The following is a 22,145-nucleotide window of genomic DNA, read 5'->3' on the forward strand; positions in this document are numbered from 1 at the left end:
AATGCCAACTTCCAATCAAATCACATACACAGGTCGTGCGTCCACGGTAGAATGTGTGCTCTGGAGGACCAATCAATGCTCATCAATCACACACCTTTTAGCAGTCTCCATTTTCATTGGCTTAGCGGAAAATCGATCACTCTGAGGAGTCTACGCCCATCGCTGTGCCAAGTCGCCGGAGAGTTGCCCATGGGTCGGTGCTTCATTTGCAGCCGGAACACTTGTTCTGACACTTCGGCACGCCACATCCGTCTCGCGTTATTTTGGCTCACGCTGCGTCAAACGGGACTCTATGGTACAATAATATAGGATTTCTATGGATAGGCACGCTTTGTACTCTCGTTGTAGTGCCGTACGCTGATTATCCCTTCTCTAAGCTGGCCTAGTTGCGTTCCGGAAACTCTCAATTGAGAAATTTAGCCATGTTGACGGTAATTGCAATGCCAGTGATGACTGGCCGAGAATTTCACGGCCCTTGTCGAGACTTTCCGCGAAGAGCGTTCGCTATCGCGAGAACCTGAAGCTCGTGAAGCCCTCGGCTGGTGGTGGGTGCTGCCTCAGCGGCGCTGCCACGCTCAAGGAATTTGTTTCCACTCGGTCACGAGCTCGACCGAGCCGAGCGCCGGGTCCGCCCGGCCGCTCCCACGCCTACCCTGCTACACCTGCTCTGCCCGCATCTACCTTCTCACACCTGCCCTCTCATGCCTGCCCTCCCCACACCTGCCCTCCCACACCTGCCCTCCCCACACCTGCCCTCCCACACCTGCCCTCCCCACACCTGCCCTCACACACCTGCCCTCCCCACACCTGCCCTCCCACACCTGCCCTCCCACACCTGCCCTCCCACACCTGCCCTCCCACACCTGCCCTCCCCACACCTGCCCTCACACACCTGCCCTCCCCACACCTGCCCTCCCACACCTGCCCTCACACACCTGCCCTCCCCACGCCTGCCCTCCCCACACGTGCCCCCCTCCCCACGCCTGCCCTATGCCTCGCCGCCCCCCCCCCCCCCTTATTGCTTGGCGCTGAGCGGGCCCACGTAGCCGGTGTCCGTGATGTCGTAGCTCACGCGGTCCTTGGCCAGGATCTTGAGCAGCGGGCGCAGCTTGAGCCACCACTCCTCGCGCGGGATGCGGTGCCTGAAGCGGTTCGACGGTGGGCCGAGGGAGTGAGGCAAGAGTACAAGAAGGCAGAGAGGCGCAGCCCTGAAATTGCTTGCTCACGCCACTGCTGATGGATGGGTATCCCCCCCCCCCCACACACTGAGCCACATTAGTTTTGGCTTGCTCTTCCATGCTGGTCAGACGTTTTGGAAGAGGTGGGTGGGAGTGCCCACACGTTACCCCACCACCACACGAGACTCGCTGATCGGCTAACTTGTGTTGTACTCATTGCCCCATTGTTTATAATAATAATTTAAACTTCTAAAGCGCCTTTCACCTGGAGATCACAAGGCGCTTCCTAAAATATAGCCTTAACAGATTGTAGGGGCAAGTGCTGTTAGCGAGCACCTATGAAGGCAGGAACGGTACACGAGGGGGTGGGTGGCCAGCACCACGCCCGACCACCTTTATCTCCCCAGTGACGATGTTTACACACCGCACCAGGTACTCATTTGAGACTGAGTCGACCTAGGGGAGGCATCACCACGCCGCGTGCACGATGCACACAGCCTTGCGGCGGTGGCGGCGGGAACTCACGTGAAGTCGGTTTGATCTTTGAGGTCCGACACGGGCTGGAACTCGAGAGCCTGGCGCCGCAGACCCAGCAGACACGCCGAGTCGGCGCCGGTAGCGAAGACGCGACCTGCCGGGGGTCGAGGAGGGGGGTAGCGAGGAGGGAGATGGGGGGAGTGGAGGGGTGGGCGGGGGGCGGGGGCAAGGAGGCGAGGTTGTGGTTGTGGAGGGAAGAGAGGCATCGAGGCAGATGTCTCCGTATAACCAGGAACATCAGCATTGCACGTCCCCCCCCCACCCTTTCACCATTTTCCAAAACGTTAATTGTTTCCCTTTAGCACCAATGGCCGGCACCGTTTAGTTATAGCAGCACCGCATGCTCCTGATCACGACTCTCTGTGAGAGAGTTGTGATCAGGAGCAAGAAGATAACCAGTCATGTGTGCATTGTTTCAACTCGACACTCTCTCACTGCACCCTTAATGCACTTTACGCGACGGGATAAAAAGTGCTCGTACATTTCCATTCCGCTCGCGGGTAGGATAAGGTTTCTTGGAAGGGCGCACTGTACAGTGGTGCACTTTTGGTCGCCTTATTGATTTCCCAAAACCATTTTTAACGGAACAAATGGCACTTATTCAAACGGATAAATTGAAAGCCCCGTATGTGACATTGCCGTTTAGTCGTGACATTGTCTCGCCGACGATGCCTTTCATTTATCGCGCTGTCATTGCCCAAAATAGTAGCGCACGACCGGAGCCGATGTTCTGATTATTTTCGGGATCGCAGTTAGACTGCAGTAGGCACGGGGGGACTAAGTGGCCACAGCCATAGCGAAAGGCATCCTGGACGTGGTGTGCCGGGTGCGGGCACATTTTTTTCCAGGTCACAAATCCCCGGCCGAAATTAATCCCCGGTTACTTCCTGTACGTGTTTGTTCAGCATTTTGAGGTTCGTTCGTGTTTAAGCGCTCAACGAATACAAATATTTATCCTTGATTAAAACGCTCTCAAACAAATCCATTAGTGCTGTTAAAACAAGACGTATTAGTACTGTTTACCTATGCCTTCGTTTCTCCAATCAAACTGTCAGAAAAAAAAACATCGTCCAATGCCACTGAATCACTATGGTGTAATCATGTCAACTTGTCTGACTTATCTCTTCTAAAATGAATGCTGGGTTCTTTCTTCATGCACAATCTAAGTGAAATGACTTCATAGAGGAATACGTGTGGAAATCAGGTTTCAGCAGCTGTGGGACGTTGACTCCGGTAGAGGCCTTGGCTAGGCGTTGGTCACTGCATTCCACCCCTTCAGGAAGATCGTGTTGCCATCGTGGGTCTACAGCCATCGTGGGTCTACAGCCAACGTGGGTCTACATCCATCGTGGGTCTACAGCCATCGTGGGTCTACAGCCATCGTGGGTCAACAGCCATCGTGGGTCTACAGCCATCGTGGGTCTACAGCCATCGTGGGTCTACAGCCATCGTGGGTCTACAGCCATCGTGGGTCTACAGCCATCGTGGGTCTACGGCAGCGGGTTCTCAGAGTGTGGTCCCCGCTCCTCCACGTGCTCCGCGGGGCTGTGATGCAAGCACAGGTTGACCCGGACAAGAATGACGACGTTTTTGTTTCAGATATTAATTCAGATTTTACTCATGATATTTAAAATAAAATAAAAATAAGTTAAGTAAACTACCTTGATTAAACTACCGTAACCCTAAGATCGAAATGGCACCCCCAAAAAAACCCTCATAGCTGCATAAAAAAAAAAGTTGTAATGTTCCATTCATTTGAATCATTGAGTATCACTGGTATTTAGAGAGACAAATGAATGCGTTTTGTCACCAGGGGTGGGTTTCCGCGGAAATGTTTTGCATCAGCCGAGGGGCCCACGGGCCCAACAAAGTGTACTAGCCGCCGCTGTAGAGCGCGGCGGTGGCTGTTGTGAGGCTTCACCTTGCTTGTAGCTCTCCTTGAGCTTCTCAGAGAGCCACTGGATGGCCTTGGCTGCCATTTTGGTGCCAAAATTTCGGTCAAAGGGAGATGGCACCCCACCCTATGCACAAATGCACAAAAAAAACACACACTTTTTACACACACACAAACATATATATACAAAAACAAAGATCCCCCGTTTAGCCTCAACAGACTGTTGGGGCAAGTGCTGTTAGCAAGCACCTATAAAGGCCGGAATGGCACACGAGGGGGTGGGTGGCCACCACTACGCCCGGCCACCTTTGTATCCCGAGTGGTGATGTTTACACTCCGCACCAGGTACTCATTTGAGGCTGAGTCGACCTTGGGGAGACCCGGAACGGGTTCAGATAATTGTCACTGGTGTTGGCCGTGAGCGGAAATCAAACTCGGGTCCCCAGGTTCCTAGCGCAGCGCGCTGACCACTGCACCAGTGCGTTCCCATTGCTTCCATGTATTGTGAACTCGGCAGACGGAGAAATAGTCCAGGTTTGGTCGACAGCGGTAAAGATACCGACCCTATACGTGGGTGATGTGAATCGATGCGTTGTTCCACGCCGAGTGTCTCACCTGCTGCATGTGTCCCAGGACATTCTTGCGGCAGTCGAACACGCCTTTGCCCTCCTCCGTGTAGAGGTGGTAGACAAAGTCCGTGCTGTAGTTGGTGTTGCAGTGTTCGTTCCTGTGGGTAGGAGAGGCCACAAGCTTTAGAATTTAAATTGACCGACTATCTTTTTTTATTTCACGCGGTAAGGGACCCACTGAGCTGTGTGGCTCTTTTGTCGGAAGCGACCTGGCCACAAATGATAGCTCAACGAAGTGGCTCATCCAGTGGAAATTTATAGCAGGCAAATACTCTGAAACGCATGTTCATTTTAAAAATGGAGAGGGACCCCCAAAAATAAAAAAATAAACGAGCAGCTTTTATCTTGTAGCTATTATGTACACAGGCTATACGTCCCGGGCTGTCCCACAAGAGCTCAAATTCGGTGGTAGGCATGCCTCTATAGCTCGCTAGTGCCATCACCACATTCATGTCCTCCTGCAAGATCGGAGAGCGGAGAAGTAGCGCTCGCAACAACGAGCAGAGGGCACCGGGCGGCTAAAAACACACCAAGGTGACACAGTGGGAAGAGCAGCGGGGTGCATCCGCCAGTCCCGTGGCCTCCTGCCAGCGCGGTCTCAAAGTGCACCTAGCCTGGCACAAGCGCCGTGGTGAATGGCCGCCACTCACCTGAGCACCAGACCACGCTGCACCCCCGATTTCATCTTCTCCACCAGACGGATGACGTCCGCCTGCAATACGGACAACAATCTCACTCTGATGACTCCCAGGTGGGAGTCCATTGAGGTTCACGTTCTCATATGCACGGGAGGCATGTTGCACGCAATGTCCAAAAAGCTTCGTCATTTTTAAATCCTTTATATTAAGTTTGCTTGCTTGCTTAGGACCGTGCAAATCTTTCGGTCGTTTTTTAACCCACTTCCCGTGATCCAATCGAGCTGACATTTTGCACACAGACTCGTTGTGCGTGACAATGCCTTTTCGTGAAAAATATTTTCCAAAATTTTACACTGTTTAGGGAAAAAAAATTAAATATTAAATTACCAATTGTTTAATGCTGCCAGACAATCATCTGACCCATAGGTGGCAGCCATCTCAAGCCAGAGGACGAGAGGACTCTAGCCGCCACGCATATAAAGGATTTATAGTGAAAAACTTTGTTTTTACGGGTTAATTTTTTGTTGTTGTCACAAGGATCCTTTATATTTCTGTCACCCCAATTTCATCCCGATTGTGCAACCGAGCTCTTATCCACACGAGGTCGACTCAGCCTCAAATGAGCACCTGGTGCAATGGGTGAACATCATCACTGGGGAGACAAAGGTGGTCGGGCGTGGTCCTGGCAAACCACCTCTTCGTGTACTGTACCGGCCTTCATAGGTGCTCGCTAACAACACTTGTCCCTACAGTCGTACGGGCTACACGGGGGATCTTTGTCTTTGCCCTAACAAGTCTACTCAGGCGTATACGGGGAGGATCTTTATCCACACTAGGGGGCAGCACTTTCCCACCCGCCCTGCTGTGCGCAGCAACGACGGAGCAGCTCCTCGAGACATCTGCCGTGTCGGTCACACGGTGACAATCGCTCCGTGCGTTCCGAACCTCAAGAAGCGCATCGTGGCCTCGTGGTCACCCTCGATTTTGGCGCCGAAACGGGGCCCTCTTAATTTCAGTGGAGTGCTCTTGCCAGTAGCATCTGCCGATCCGGCAGCATTTATTTCACAAGCCACGACTCCGCTGATTAGTCCCAGAAGGTCAGAGTTCACCTTAAACAAATACTGCTTAACAGTCTCGGTCTGGAAAGGCCGATAGGCTGATGGACTTTGTAAAAAAAAAAAGCACGTTTTAAAATGCTCGCGGATGAACGAATTTGGCGTACGGCCGATGGCATTTTTGTTCTTCCCTTTGCGAAAGGAGCCAGTGACAGCGCGCTCACCTGCAGCTGCGCGATGCCGAAGGGCTCCTCGTAGATGTAGGCGGCGTCGGCGCCGGCCGCCAGCGCCCCCGCCGTGGCCAGGTAGCCGCAGAAGCCGCCCATCGTCTCGATGACGAACACGCGCCGCTTGGTGCCGCTCGCCGACTGCTTGATGTGGTCGCACGTCTGCGGAGTGCCCGGCAACGGCCGCGGGGGGGGGGGGGGGGGGTTTAAGCCGTGCACTTTTAAATCATCTCGACTGAAAACTCAAACTGCGGATGGTAATCATGACTGTTAATCGCTCATATCGATTGATCAAAATCGAATTGTCTCAATCAAGCTGCCACTGGGGGGGGGGGGGGGGGGGGGTTGGAGGTGGGCTAAGTTGGCTGGCGCGCGCTCACGTGCATGATGATGTTGAGCGCCGTGTCGGCGCCCAGGCAGAAGTCGGTGCCCGGCACGTTGTTGGAGACCGTGGCCGGCACCACCACCATGGGGATGCACAGCTCGTCGTGCTGCGCCCGCGCCGCCTCTAGCTCCAGTACGCCCAGGTAGGCCTAGCGCACGCGGGGGCAGCACGGGGCAGCGTGGGGAGCAGGGGCAGCGTGGGGGGCAAGGGGGGCACGGGGAGGAGGAGGACGTTAGACACGGAGAAAGGGGAGGGGGCGACCAGGATGTGTGCAGTCATCACGTGCCACTGATGTTAGTCGTGGACAGGAAATCAACTCAAGTCGCTGGGTTCATCGTGCAGTGCGCTAACCACTGGCGACAATAAATAAATAAAGGGTCCTCCACTTAAACGCAGCGGGATCCTGAGTCTCAAGGCCCTTTCAGGGGCAGACCCTGCACCGGGGCAGTTGGTGGATGCACAGTTTAAGTACTCGGCTGGCTAGGGGGGGGTGGTGTGGTTGTGATTGAAGCGACTCCACATTTTGTTCCGTCACATTATCTCCGGTGGCCAGTCCCCGGACGTGTCGCGACGCGCGGCTCGCTGAAGGGAGTCTTCCTTCTGCTCGCGGCTAATGAGGTGATTCCCAACCGCGCAGCGGAGATAAACTTGCTGACAAAAGACAAAATCTCTCGCCCGCCCGCCCGTCCGCCTGCCCTACAATGTCCGTCTATTCCTTCTTGAAACGGCTGTCCTTTAAACGTGTCGCTCGGAAGACGTTCATCTAATTTTTTTTTCAAGAAACCAATTTCGCCTCTCTTCAAAGCACTTTGCAGAGAGGTTTATTTTTCTCTTTTAAGCAATCCATTGTCCCCCTTTGTAAAGGGGGAAACCATCCCTCAAAATAACCTCTGCACCTCTTCTAATAACGCGTGGGTGACAGGGCGACCATTACAATCACGGGCATGGTTCGCACTCGGGCTAGGAATCGGGGCACCATGATGATCGCTCTTCCGATAATAACAAACAAAAAAACCGCGATGTTCCCATCACGCATTTCCTTGTCCCAGCCGCCACTGAGACCCTCAGCCGTGCCTTCAATTCATCCTGACTCGACGATTGCCACTCTCTCCACATCCCTCATCACCAAACTCCAGATGATACTTAAATGCTGCTGCCAGAATTCTCATCCGCGCCCTTAAATGGGACCACATCGCCCCATATACTGTATTCAAATCCCTCAGCCAGCTTCCAATCCAATACAGGATCGATACACGAACCGCACTCGTCACCACCATGGGCTCGGCTACTGAACTACCTCTCCTCTCTTCTCTCACTCGACACAATTCCCTCAAGCTCTCCACTCCACCACGCTCCCCACTCCACCACGCTCCCCACTCCACCACGCTCCCCACCACGCTCCCCACTCCACCACGCTCCCCACTCCACCACGCTCCCCACTCCACCACGCTCCCCACTCCACCTCGCTCCCCACTCCACCACGCTCCCCACTCCACCACGCTCCCCACTCCACCACGCTCCCCACTCCACCACGCTCCCCACCCCACCACGCTCCCCACTCCACCACGCTCCCCACTCCACCACGCTCCCCACCCCAACACGCTCCCCACCCCACCACGCTCCCCACTCCACCTCGCTCCCCACTCCACCACGCTCCCCACTCCACCACGCTCCCCACTCCACCTCGCTCCCCACTCCACCACGCTCCCCACTCCACCTCGCTCCGCACTCCACCACGCTCCCCACTCCACCACGCTCCCCACTCCACCACGCTCCCCACTCCACCTCGCTCCCCACTCCACCACGCTCCCCACTCCACCACGCTCCCCACTCCACCTCGCTCCCCACTCCACCACGCTCCCCACTCCACCTCGCTCCCCACTCCACCACGCTCCCCACTCCACCACTCTCCCCACTCCACCACGCTCCCCACTCCACCACGCTCCCCACTCCACCACGCTCTCCACTCCACCTCGCTCTCAACACCGCCACGCTCCCCACTCCACCACGCTCCCCACCCCACCACGCTCCCCACCCCACCACGCTCCCCACTCCACCACGCTCCTTACTCCACCACGCTCTCCACTCCACCTCGCTCTCAACACCGCCACGCTCCCCACTCCACCACGCTCCCCACTCCACCACGCTCCCCACCCCATCACGCTCCCCACTCCACCACGCTCCCCACTCCACCACGCTCTCAACACCGCCACGTTCCCCACTCCACCACGCTCCCCACCCCACCACGCTCCCCACTCCACCACGCTCCCCACTCCACCACGCTCCCCACTCCACCACGCTCCCCACTCCACCACGCTCCCCACTCCACCACGCTCCCCACTCCACCACGCTCCCCACTCCACCTCGCTCCCCACTCCACCACGCTCCCCACCCCACCACGCTGCCCACTCCACCACGCTCCCCACTCCACCTCGCTCCCCACTCCACCACGCTCCCCACTCCACCTCGCTCCCCACTCTACCACGCTCCCCACTCCACCACTCTCCCCACTCCACCACGCTCCCCACTCCACCACGCTCCCCACTCCACACGCTCTCCACTCCACCTCGCTCTCAACACCGCCACGCTCCCCACTCCACCACGCTCCCAACCCCACCACGCTCCCCACCCCACCACGCTCCCCACTCCACCACGCTCCTTACTCCACCACGCTCTCCACTCCACCTCGCTCTCAACACCGCCACGCTCCCCACTCCACCACGCACCCCACTCCACCACGCTCCCCACCCCACCACGCTCCCCACTCCACCAAGCTCCCCACTCCACCACGCTCTCAACACCGCCACGTTCCCCACTCCACCACGCTCCCCACCCCACCACGCTCCCCACTCCACCACGCTTCCCACTCCACCACGCTCCCCACTCCACCACGCTCCCCACTCCACCACGCTCCCCACTCCACCACGCTCCCCACTCCACCACGCTCCCCACTCCACCTCGCTCCCCACTCCACCACGCTCCCCACCCCACCACGCTCCCCACTCCACTTCGCTCTCAACTCCACCACGCTCCCCACTCCACCACGCGCCCCACTCCACCACGCTCTCCACTCCACCTCGCTCTCAACTCCACCACGCTCCCCACTCCACCACGCTCCCCACTCCACCACGCTCCCCACTCCACCACGCTCCCCACTCCACCACGCTCCCCACTCCACCACGTTCCCCACTCCACCACGCTCCCCAACCCACCACGCTCCCCACCCCACCTCGCTCTCAACTCCACCACGCTCCCCACTCCACCACGCTCCCCACTCCACCACGCTCCCCACTCCACCACGCTCTCCACTCCACCACGCTCCCCACTCCACCACGCTCCCCACCCCACCACGCTCCCCACTCCACCACGCTCCCCACTCCACCACGCTCCCCACCCCACCACGCTCTCCACTCCACCTCGCTCTCAACTCCACCTCGCTCTCAACTCCACCACGCTCCCCACTCCACCACGCTCCCCACTCCACCACGCTCCCCACTCCACCACGCTCCCCACTCCACCTCGCTCTCAACTCCACCACGCTCCCCACCCCACCACGCTCCCCACTCCACCACGCTCCCCACTCCACCACGCTCCCCACTCCACCACGCTCCTTACTCCACCACGTTCCCCACCCCGCCACGCTCCCCACTCCACCACGCTCCCCACCCCACTACGCTCCCCACTCCACCTCGCTCTCAACACCACCACGCTCCCCACTCCACCACGCTCCCCACTCCACCACGCTCCCCACTCCACCACGCTCCTTACTCCACCACGCTCCCCACCCCGCCACGCTCCCCACTCCACCACGCTCCCCACTCCACCACGCTCCCCACCCCACCACGCTCCCCACCCCACCACGCTCCCCACTCCACCACGCTCCCCACTCCACCACGCTCCCCACTCCACCACGCTCCCCACTCCACCACGCTCCCCACTCCACCACGCTACCCACTCCACCACGCTCCCCACTCCACCACGCTCCTTACTCCACCACGCTCTCAACTCCACCACGCTCCCCACTCCACCACGCTCCCCACTCCACCACGCTCCCCACTCCGCCACGCTCCCCACTCCGCCACGCTCCCCACTCCACCACGCTCTCAACACCGCCACGCTCCCCACTCCACCACGCTCCCCACCCCACCACGCTCCCCACCCCACCACGCTCCCCACCCCACCACGCTCTCCACTCCACCTCGCTCTCAACACCGCCACGCGCGACAACCTACGACGTGTTAAACTAACCTTCACCTAGGTCGGAAGTCACTCACTCTCCACTGCTGCCCCTATAGTTTGTAACTTCCCGCAGCCACCGTGCTGCTTCCTCACTGCCCCTCTGTTTAATTCAAAGATCCATGCCACTCCTCCACGTGAACTCATTTCATTCTTCGATCTCCGTGGTGGTGGTCATCCTTGCAGGCGCGGTCTCCTTGTTCCGCTGTGAACTTTTATCTCGAGATGACGTTGGTGCGTCCACGACGTTTGCTACAGCTAAAGATCTGGACAGGAATTGAGGTTGTGGGGCTGTGGGGAGGGGGGGAGCAGGGGGGGTGGTGGGAGGGGGGGGTGGTGGGGGGGCACCTCGAAGCCTCCGATGACGAGCAGTGCTTGGATGTCGTTCTTCTGAATCTCGGACACCACCTCCTTCAGAATCTTCGCTGGGAGCGTGCTAAAAGAGGAAGCACGTGGTCACGAAGATGATGATGATGACAAGGATGGCAATGATGATGATGATGGTGATAATGTAATTATGGTGATAATGATGATGGTTACAACAATATTGATGATGATGATGACTGAAGATGACAAAGATAACTGATCACGACAAGAACAGGCATGACGACAATGACGACTGATGACGAAGGTGACGAGGGTTTCTGACTGCGCCACCAGCACACATTGACTGAACCTTGTAAACGGTGTAACGGGGCATTGCGAAGTTCACAAACGACGGCACAGTTTGGGTATCGTTCTTTTGGAATCGGGGCGATGCCCATCCCCAGATGGTATCACCCCCGCTTGTCTGCCCAGCAGAAGCCTCACCGAGAATCAAAGATGTTTATCACGAGGGCCATGCCAAATGTTCGCGGTAGGGGGCGATGTTGGAATGTTTGGCCAATAATTGCATTGCGTGTGTGTATGTACGTTGCACTTCTTTTGCACCGTACGTAGCCGACCGTTCTAATCGAAGGTGCGGAGGGGGGGGGACTACAAACTAAGCACAAAAAGCAGTTCTAAATAAAATAGTTCTCAATCTGGATTTCCAAGTGCATATCTCCACTGGCTTCCTAATATCGAAGGAAGAGCATTCCAGACAGCCACAGAAGAGCATCTGAAAGCGCGCTATGCAGTGCCCGTCTTTGTTCGATGGTTAGCTAAAAGCCACTGCGAGGATGACCGGAGATTGCGTGATGATGGTTCATGTTCCTTGACGAGTAATGCCCCCATTTACGTCTCCCCCATTTACATATTTTCCCAAATGCATCGTCACTTTTTTATTACCGCTTCCTGATTTGCGTCGCCTCAACCTCGCACTTTCGTCGCTGACACAATCACCCCTCCCTACTTGTATCCATCGCCTCTCAGCTACCGCCTTCACCTACCCCGCAAACCGCTTCAATTGACGTTGTTTCGATATCCATTGTCGCACCTTTTAGGAACACATCACCCCCGACGTAAGCCGGGCTACTACTGTGCATAGCTTTGTCTAGCTACGAGGAAACCGCAGAGCCCTGAAGAAACCCATTCAAAGCAAGGAGAGAGCATGCAAACGCTACGATGTACCAAAGATGGGAATTCCACATTCTCATGGTCGGGGCAAGTCTTTATCTAGGGTGACCTTCATCACCCCCTGCTAAATGACCAGGCCGCTGTTGTGATTTGACCGTCATTTCTGTTGTTAACTGGACTCTGTAGACGTGCTGGCCTGCTGAGAACAGATCCCCACAATTAGAAACAAAAAAAATCCCCATCGCCGGTCATTACCGTTTGGTTCCCAGGATCGATCCCCCCTGCCCAGTCCAGCCGCCCACGGAATCCCACGTCATCTCCTGGATCTGAGAGAGGAGGGAGAGGGAGCGGGCGAGACACGGTTTGCTCAATCAACTGCGTAGGTTTTTCACGGTTGTGCTGTATTAGCTCTCCGTTGCGTTGTCGGATTGCGCACGGTGTCAGATGTCTTTACTACACGTGGCTGGGAGCTCCTCCGGGAACTTCAGCACGTGGAGTGGAAATGTCGGACATCGCGTCGAACAGGACGCGGTCCAACCCGAAAACCCATCGGAGAACTGTTACAGATTCATCTCCAGATCTGACAGGTCCACTCACTCCATGGCAGAACCCCCTGTGGAGCTCAATACTATTTTGCAGGTGGATCTTGGCTTTACAAGTTGGGTCAAGATTCAATCTTGATTTTAAGCTTTCGTGACTGCAGAAATCCACACTCTTTTGTTCTTTCGGTAAAGTCACGTAGGTAGAGAAAATAATAGATCACGACGTCTCGATCGCAACTCAAGCAATCGTCATCGGGCGGAAGAAAGATGACGATTGCATGAGTTGCGATCGAAACGTCGTGATCTATTATTTTTTCTACCTACATGACTTTACCGAAAGACCCAAAGAGTATGGGCCAAGATTCTTTCAGATGTCCTTTTTTTCTGTTGTGGAAGAGAGAGGCCAGGTAAAAAAGAACAAATCCACCGCCACATTAATAGTAGGTTTTTACCCTTTTAACTGGTACAAAACTGACAGTTTTGTACCAGTTAAAAGGGTAAAAACCTACTATTATATTTTGCCACTGGTAAAAGAGATCTCATAGTGTAAACACCGCCACATTGTCAAGCAGGTGGATGTCTCGTCTACATCGAGGCTTTTGTTGGAGCCACACGTCGATTCAGGACTCAAAGCGGACCGGCCGACCTGCTGGATAACGGTCCCTTTGCTGCGAGCAGTCTCAGACGCTGCGTGAAGCCACACTGCTGTCAGTGTAAAGGTCAAGACGCAGCTCAAGAAACGCTTTTTAAAAATCTGTAATGGAATTATGAGTGACTCGCGATAGGAGGGGAAGTGTCATGAATCGTGTTGGCACTCCAAGCCTGAACATGTGGAGAGGACGGGCCAAAAAATGTAACTCTGCTCCCCAAGTATCACGGCGTTCCCACGTGCTCACGTGATGCAGTTGGCTTTTGCCATGACTTCTGTTTGCTTCATTGCTGTGTGCGTTAATTGTTTTTATTTTGTCATTTTGGTGAGCCGGATCACTCCTGCAATAGAGAGACTCTCCTATCCCGGTCTCTTGAGTTCTCACTTTGTTCAACAAAATGAACTTGAAACTCAACTTGCCTTGGCTGTCATAGTCTCAACCAAGTCACTTATCGTCTCTGATAAAGAAAAACATCTACACGCCTGCTTTAACAGAGTTGGGGAATCCTCTAGAGTTGTCTTTTTAAACTTGGATCAGAGTGAAACGAATGACTGAGTTACAAACTCAAGAGCCGAATGGCTCACAGGGCTATACCTAATAAATGAACTAAAATGAAAATGAGTGATCTTATCGCTTTGGAGGATTTGTTTGGCTGACTGTGATGTGTTGCACTGATTGGGCCAGTGAGGTCACATCCTCGCAAAAATGTTCTAATTATTTCAACGTGACGAGATATAAAATAGAAAGGATGTAACAGATTTGAAGACATATTCCTCATACAACATACAAATACAAACTGAATGTGAAGAACAATCACGGTCAATTACGTGCCCAAGTAGCAATTGTTTTTGTCGGTAACCAAGATGAAACAAAAATATTTTTCTCGATTCGAGCAAAACTCAGCAAGCAATTAAGCAGGACCCCCTGGTGTTCGCCAGGACCAGCTCTGCTCGTTCTACCGGATTTCACTTCAGCAGAGTTACCTGCAGGCTGCAAGGTGGCGATGAGGAGGGAGGGAGAGAGAGAGAGAGGGTGAGTCACTGTATTTTTTTCAACGTTTTGAAAGTTTATAATTCAATAATATCCCCAGCATCATTGCTGTCAACCCCCCCACCCACCCGGCTCCGTGCCAAACTGAACGTGACTTGAATATTCTGTACTGAACTTAAAATACAGCAGCGAGAAGTCCGTGGAATGAATAATGCAGTATTGTTAATAGTCTACGAGCCACAGAAACTTGCGTTTCTGTGACGATTGTGACATCTGATTCTGAATTAGGAATGGCCATGAAAATTCGAGATTCATTCGAACTGTTTTACTCCTTTAGGATAGTCCTGCTTGGGATGTTAGCCAAAATTATTATTTTTTTGGAATAATTAACGTTATATACAAGCGTAGAAGTCCACAACTTTTTTAAAAAAAATAAGTTCACTTATGTGACCCGGGTCGCCCTTGCAAAAGAGGCACCGTTGCTTAATGGGCCTCAATGGGTTCATTTCATACCCTTGTCTCACAGAAAGCACATAACTATCACGCTATTGAAGTTATGTGCATTCATGCCAGAACTGATTCCCTTAATTTGAGTGTGGTAACCTCCATTAATTATACAAGTTGTCTTTACATCAAGCCTAATGTAAAATGAAATGCCAAAGGCAGAATGAATAATTTATTCAGGTGCGCGTGGCAATACGTTCAATACTCGAGGTGGGCCCTACCTGTCACGTGTCCTTCATGTGACCTTGGGCACAATGCCGTCGTCAAGGCGAAATGGACATCGTTGGTCCGCATCTAGAATTACCGACGACTGTGATGGATTCATTTGAGCCGAAAGCACGTGCTCTTTTTGGCCAGACTTTAGAGACAATCTATGTTGGTCAAAACATTTGTGCTTCCGTGAATACGTTCAGCCATCGGTCTACGCATTCACGCATTCCATTCATCCCTCTGTGCTCAGCAGCGCGTTTGACAATCCATCTCAAACGTATGTACCTTGTGCTTTTGTATTCTTAGGTTTTTTCGGTAAAGTCACGTAGGTAAAAAATTTAAATTAATAAAAGTAAAATAAAATAAAAATAAAATAAAAATCACGACGTTTCGGAGGCAACACAAGCTTCCATCTTCAGGTGGAACCGTCACAGCCCTACAGCTGTATCAAGTAAAAAAAAATGAAAAAAAATGACTGCAAGGATTGATACAGCTGTAGGGCTGTGACGGTTCCACCTGAAGACGGAAGCTTGTGTTGCCTCCGAAACGTCGAGATTTTTATTTTATTTTTATTAATTTTAATTTTAATTTTTTACCTACGTGACTTTACCGAAAAAACCTAAGAATATGAATCCTTGCAGTCACGAAAGCTTCAAATCTAGAATTGTGCTTTTGTGTTTGTGCGAGTGGACAAAGTCTGTGTCGTTGGTAAGTATCCTGTCAGGGCCATCGAAGCAGGGCAGGCAGGTGTGAGCTGTGAGCTCTTCAATATCAAGCTCGTGTCTATCTATTAAGACAGACAGTGACTTTAGCCCGCGACGGGGGGGGGAGCACACTGTGAATAGGCAGACGTGATGTGACACGCTTAGCGGCAGTCTAATAATGATCGCAATTACAATAACGATGATACCAAAAAAATGATTATCTGTGACACCATTGATGCGTGGGGTGGGGAGAAGCTGCACACATGGCGGTGAGCGCACGGCGCCGCGCATCGGTTCGTCCCGCGCGTCGTTCGGCGTGACGTCCGACGTTTCGGCCCGCACTGCAGGGGGTCGCTCTTTCTCCCGAAAAACTTAGGAACGCTGGGAAGAAGCTCCCAGCTCGCCGAGCGGAACGTCGGGACGTCGCTGCCGAACGGCTGGAGCCACGGCGTAGCCCGCCAAGGTCGGTGCCACAGGCCGCGTACCTCCCCGACGGCCCGCGTCTCTCTCCGACGGCCCGCGTACCTGTCCGGTGGCCAAGCCCTGGAAGCCGTCGTTGACGGTGAGGACGCGCAGGCCGCACGTCATGCCGACGCGCACCGCCGAGCGCACCGCAGCGTTCACCCCGGCAGCCGGCGCTCCGACACTCAGCACCGCCACCGTGAAGGCCGTCTGTGTGACACACAACGACACGCCGCTCACGGCCCCCGTTGGCGTCGATGGTGTGTGCGTGTGTGCGTGCGTGCGTGATGGTTGATGAGACGGATTAGTCCGCCAGGAGTAGCGGGGTGGCGCATCGCTGGAACGATGTCTCCGTCGTATTCGTGAATCGGGCATTGAGTCGTCGTTATACGCTCCGTGGTTCTGCTCTGGGTGGTGACCACAGTCTCTCTGCGTGCTGACGGGGAGAGTTTTTAATTTTCCGTCTGTGCATAGCCATCGAGTGTCCGCGGTTCAAGGCGTGACCCGTAAACTTCGTGACATCAATGCCATATCGCTGGTGTGCACTCGCGCTTACTTTACGACAGCTTTAGGCCGGTGTTGGTGGATCACACACGGATGGAACCATCATACGCGTGAGACACCCACATGCCAGGTAACGAGGTGGTGCCTGTGAGGAAGGAGTACAGCAAGTAGGTTCCTGATAGGCTGCTGGTGCAGGGTTTGACTGATCCATTACCCTTACGTGCGGGCCTTTTGACCGGGGCCGAAAGGGCATCGATGATGACTCAAACGTGAATACTATTGCGTCAGCTTTGCTGAGAGGTGGTTGCGGGATTCCCATCGGCTCCGTCAAGCCACACCTGCAGTTACGAACCACATCGTGCCCCGCGCTTTAATATCAGCAAGGGAATTTTTTTTTCTTTCTCTCAAACCTGGAGGCTTTCCCCTTAAAACTGCTGGCGCCTCATCCATGGGTTGGCGTCGGACAACCGTCTCTCTTGCCGTGTGTTGACTCGTTTGTGATGTGTGTATGGTTGTGTCTGTCTGTCTCAGTTGTGCCGTTTGTCTCGTTCACGCCACGGGTCTCAATATGCACTCCCTCATTTGTGTCCTGCTCGTCCTGTCAATTCGACGCTTTGTCTCAGTGGCACCATCTCATTTCTCATGTCTGTCTCACCGGAGTGTCTGTCTGAGTTTTACCGTCTCGTTTGTGGTATCTGTCTCATTCGAACTGTCTCATTTGTCGTGTCCATCTCATTTGTTTTGTCGTTTGTGACCAAAATCCAAAGCAGCGTCCTCTCAAAACTGAGTCTGCACACTCGCAGAGGTCATTTGCTGATACCGTACGCAATTCTATTCGTAAACAAAGTCCTTCAAATGAGACCCGTATATTTTATATATATACTTGGCACCTCCATCTGCAGCGCGGTGTAATTTCCGTTGATGCCTCTGCGTTCAGCTACGGAGTGTTTTCTTTTGCTTTGTTTACGACCGAACCTCGTGCCGCCGTGTCTCGCTGCGACCGTCTCGCTGCGTGACGGGCGACGGCTCGGATTCCGGCACCGCCGTTGTGCTCTCTCGCCAAGGACACCCCCCCCATCCCACCCCGCGCGAGCTTGACGGACACCTTCAAACGAACGGGTTCGGCTCTCACCTTGGCTTTGCTGACCGGGGCCTTGTTGTTCGCGAATAGGTTGTACGAGTTGAGGTTGTTTTGGAAACTCCTTTCGGGCGGTACAGAAAAACAAAGACACAAATCACATTCGGCCACGGCGGCAGGATGTCCGCAAATCTACGTGGACCCATATCTGGCAGGATGCTTGCATTAGGTCACGTTCACTGTGTGTTCATGTGTTTACGTGCATACGGGCACGCACATGAGTGTTACGATCGCACATCTATTATTATATCAGTATTATTATTAGAGATATATTGACAAAGAGTTAAGTGGGCCATGGTGCAGGGCACCGTCGCGAGAAGGAATGGTGATGGCAGGTGCTTGAGAGAACGATGGCTCGGCAGCCAAGAGAGGGAGCGTGCCAGAGAGCACGTCCCGCTACGGAGATGGAGCGATGAAGTCGGCTCAGGCGTGGAGTCGTGTGCAAGATGGATCCGTTGCATTGCAGGATCATGAGAGATAACAACGGCTCTGGGAGGCGTTTATCCAGCAGTGGATTGATCACAGCTGACGATATGTGTGTAACCTCTCCCGCACTGTACGTAGCTAACCGTGCTATTCTGAGGTGCGGCTGCATGTTCAATGACCATTGCAGGCAGCTAGGGCTGCATGTGCAATAATCACTGCACATGCCACCCTGGCTCTCTGCACCTATGGTGAATAGTTATTTGTGATTGCCTGTGTCTTTATCAACAGCTTTCATTCCAACTCTGTCCCGAAGCCTCCATCTACCATCTTCTTAAAATAACCTTTAAACACCACTTCCCCTTAATCTCAAGATGCAAACGTCCCACACCATTGCATCGCGTAACTTTTATTGTTAAACGAGACGTGTGGCATGTTTTGAAAAGCTGTGATTTGTTCACCTTTTCCCCCCACGATTTCTCTTATTGGTGCATTTTGTATATTAACGTTCATATCTTTGTTTAACACGTAGACTTTCACGACCAATATTATTCAAAAGAAAGTTTTTTGGGTTAGATCGCGTCAGGATAAATGTGTCGTAACCCTCCACCACCCGACACAGCCAGATTTATCATGTAAACAAAACGCCAATTAGTAAGGTTTGTCACAAAAACAAAAGGCGCCAATTAGTTACTACTTCAGCCCACTGGAGTGTTGGAGACTAAATCCACAACATTTACGATTTGAGTAGTACGACGTTTCGCTGGTAGTTACATCCAGCATCATCGGGCGATTTGCCAAAATAGCGAAGCAATCAACCTTAAATAGATATCTTGTCAATCCGCTGCTGGATGAAGGCCTTCCTTGCAGCATTACGATCGTGGCGTTGTTTTGGCCATACTTCACCGTGCCGGTCAGTGCGGGGGTCAGTGAAAGGATGATTGGTGTGACCAGGATCGATTCGGATATCACTCACCCCACTTACGTTCGCTGTCGCTTGGAATCTAATTCAGGTCACCAGGTTCAGAGCGCAGTGACGCTACTCCCTGCGCTACCCACTTCACTCACCCGCAATGCAAATGTATCGTAGTATACTATAAATCTGCAGTACACCTCGCCTGAACAGTTTTCTGAAGTTATTTATGTTTTACTGGGTGTAGTGGCAAACGTGCGCTTGAAATCCAGCCACTCGGCAATGGGGTTGGTGGACCGCTTAAGGATGAGAGTCTGGAATCGCAAAGTGCTACAGAAAGAGCCTCGGTGTGTGGATACACACCGACGTTCTATGCTATGATGTGCCACTGGGATGCAGTACAGCAAGTAGGCTGCTGACATATCTGTTCCAAGTTCGTGTCCTCCGATTGGCACGGTCGGCTACGTTACGGTGCGGAAAAAGTTCAACAGACATTGTGGAAAAGGCACGAGCCAAGCATCCTAAGCAGGATTCTCTTGAGACTCGATGCCATGACACCAGTTGACGTCGTACAAGGCATCAATTATTGAGTTAGCCATCCCGACTTCGTGTGGCCCCTTCCCTCACCCATTAGAAGCGGAGGTTATCGAGTTAAACATTGCTGAGCAAGCCCACGCATTCGTCCACGCATTCATTTGTATTCTAGTTTATTCATTGACGCGTGTACAGCGTCGTTTTCTGATGTAGTTATATATATTCGACGGGTGGTTATTTTGGAGCACGCGCGTTTGAATGACAACGTGCGGGTGCAGGGACAGTATTCGTCTAATGACAATGACATTAATACCACATCTTTGTTTATAACGTGGAATGTGGAAATGATGGGCTAGCCCGTGGCACAATGGTTGGTACGCCGTGCTCTAAACCCATTGACCTGAGTTTCATTTCTGGCCCTGGCTCACGTTGGTGGCGAGTGATATCCGAATCCAGCTTCACCGACCCACATTGTACGAAGATAACACAGGTCAACAAAAAAAAAAATCTGGCCTGGACTTTTGCAGCTGTTTTAGACTAATTTCAGGGTGCTGATTCCAAATCTGATCTCAGATTTTCTCTATCACATCTTATTTTTATGCTATCGGCATACCCCATTTTCATTGATTTTTTCCGAAATTAACTCTGTCACTTATGTTTGCAAGTTGTTGCGAGTCAATGACTGCTTTAGTGTTAAAATATGGTGCTGTATTTTTAAGATAGTGTGTTTATAATATAATTTTATGTAGATATCCACATTTATTTTATATTTTTCTTCTGCAGTTTTTACTGAAAATGCAATATTTGATATCTCAAAAACCTGATGTGATAGACAAAAACTTATGCTAGATTTGGAATCAGCACCCCAAAATTACCTTAAAACCGTTGGAAAACCTTATGCCAGAAAAAGTGTGTTGACCAGTGTAATTCAACACAACCAGGATAAGTGTCTCACTCGCAGTGTCAGTTTAACAATACTGCCAAGGGGCCTCGCCACGTCGGTGAAGCGAGGCTGGTTTGGCAGGGCGGGATTGGGTCTGGCATCATTCGCCGTTGATGTTAGCCATGGCTGGGATTTAACTTTGGTCCCCGGGTTCAGAGCGAAGTTCGCTAACCACTGCACCGCTGCTCCGCCCCAAGCATCGACCGTGTGTAACCCCGACACTTGTATTTATACAGTTCGGGCTTTTTAAAAAACATCAAACGGTCATGCCGATGATGAAATGTATGTGGCAATTAACGAGGTCGGGGTCTTACTTTCCGCGGAGTCTCACGGCGTCCTCGAATCGCCCCTCGTCCATCGCCTTCTGCACCGCCTGGGTCTGTGCGCACGGTGCACGACGGCGTTCAACGCAGCAGAGCGTGAGCGGATCACTCGGCCGCAAACACACGCACCCGTCGCCAGGGCTCAGCGTCTCGCTGAATACTCTCCAGGTCGCTGGTGGATTGGAGTAGGCGGCACGCGGCGGCTCGCAGTCGCAGTTGTAACTCGAGGTATACTGGATGCGGTGTGCCGGGTGTGGAAATATGTTCTGGGTTGCTGACCCGGACAGATGAAGGTGATTCGTAATCAAGGTTTCTGGGTTCGATCGCTTCAGTATAAATGTGTCATAACCCTCCACCACCCGACACAGCCAATCAGTAAGGGATTTGTCACGTAAACAAAACGCCGGAGTGTTGGAGAGTAAATCCACACGACATTTACAATTTGGATTTACTCCAACGGGCGTGAACCATGATACTGCGGCGGTGGTGGCAACGGTTTGCGGAGACCTTCCTCCAGCAGTAGATAGATGATGGCCGATGACGACGTCTCACCTGCTGCACGCACTGCATGAGGGAGTTGCGCACGATCTGGTTGCCGGTGAGCGCGACCACGTACGCCGGAGTTTCCGGCGTGGCCTCCAGCAGGGCCAGCACGGCCTCAAAGCCCATGCGGCTCGCCTGCAGCACAACGAGCACAACGCCACGTGGTTTGTTGTTGTTCTACAGCGGCGTCTAAACCACCCCGAGGGCATCGCTCGATCGGCGCGCGCACGGGCCGGCGCGAGGACCGGCGCGCGGCTATGACGCGTCGCATCCCGCGGCAGCGTTCACATCAGCCGCCCTTGCCGCCGCACGCCGGCGTCTCGGCTGATTTGTTTTCATTTAATCTAATGATATAAAGGTGTCAGTTTTGTACCAGTTAAAGGGGTAAAATCCTTCCATTATATTTTGCCACTGGTAAAAGAGATCTCATAGTGTTCATTTAATCTATTTGGTAGAGCCCTGTGAGCCATTCGGCTCTCGAATCGG

The 22,145-nt window shown here is 53.2% G+C and overlaps 1 protein-coding gene and 1 long non-coding RNA gene across 2 annotated transcripts in view; one reads left to right on the top strand and one right to left on the bottom strand.

Moving 5' to 3' along the window:
* Positions 1-1,004: 1,004 nt before the first annotated feature.
* Positions 1,005-22,145, bottom strand: part of LOC144729080 (ATP-dependent 6-phosphofructokinase, platelet type-like) — a 66,090-nt gene continuing 44,949 nt past the window's right edge. Inside the window, exons 10-22 of the mRNA XM_078608970.1 lie at positions 21,669-21,794; positions 21,108-21,172; positions 17,975-18,044; positions 16,402-16,548; positions 12,532-12,602; positions 11,128-11,215; positions 6,539-6,691; positions 6,156-6,320; positions 4,889-4,950; positions 4,225-4,336; positions 3,637-3,736; positions 1,704-1,809; positions 1,005-1,142 (exon numbers count right to left, since the gene is read on the bottom strand). Of these exons, the coding sequence (XP_078465096.1) occupies positions 1,016-1,142; positions 1,704-1,809; positions 3,637-3,736; positions 4,225-4,336; positions 4,889-4,950; positions 6,156-6,320; positions 6,539-6,691; positions 11,128-11,215; positions 12,532-12,602; positions 16,402-16,548; positions 17,975-18,044; positions 21,108-21,172; positions 21,669-21,794 (1,392 nt within the window). The 3' untranslated portion in view covers positions 1,005-1,015. The remainder of the gene's footprint in view (positions 1,143-1,703; positions 1,810-3,636; positions 3,737-4,224; positions 4,337-4,888; positions 4,951-6,155; positions 6,321-6,538; positions 6,692-11,127; positions 11,216-12,531; positions 12,603-16,401; positions 16,549-17,974; positions 18,045-21,107; positions 21,173-21,668; positions 21,795-22,145) is intronic.
* LOC144729083 (uncharacterized) overlaps positions 14,226-22,145 on the top strand; it is a 133,300-nt gene continuing 125,380 nt past the window's right edge. Inside the window, exons 1-2 of the long non-coding RNA XR_013587627.1 lie at positions 14,226-14,500; positions 16,253-16,438. This is a non-coding gene — a long non-coding RNA (uncharacterized LOC144729083). The remainder of the gene's footprint in view (positions 14,501-16,252; positions 16,439-22,145) is intronic.

Source organism: Lampetra planeri, chromosome 31 (assembly GCF_965212315.1).
Source record: "Lampetra planeri chromosome 31, kcLamPlan1.2.h2, whole genome shotgun sequence".
Lineage (NCBI taxonomy): Eukaryota > Metazoa > Chordata > Hyperoartia > Petromyzontiformes > Petromyzontidae > Lampetra > Lampetra planeri.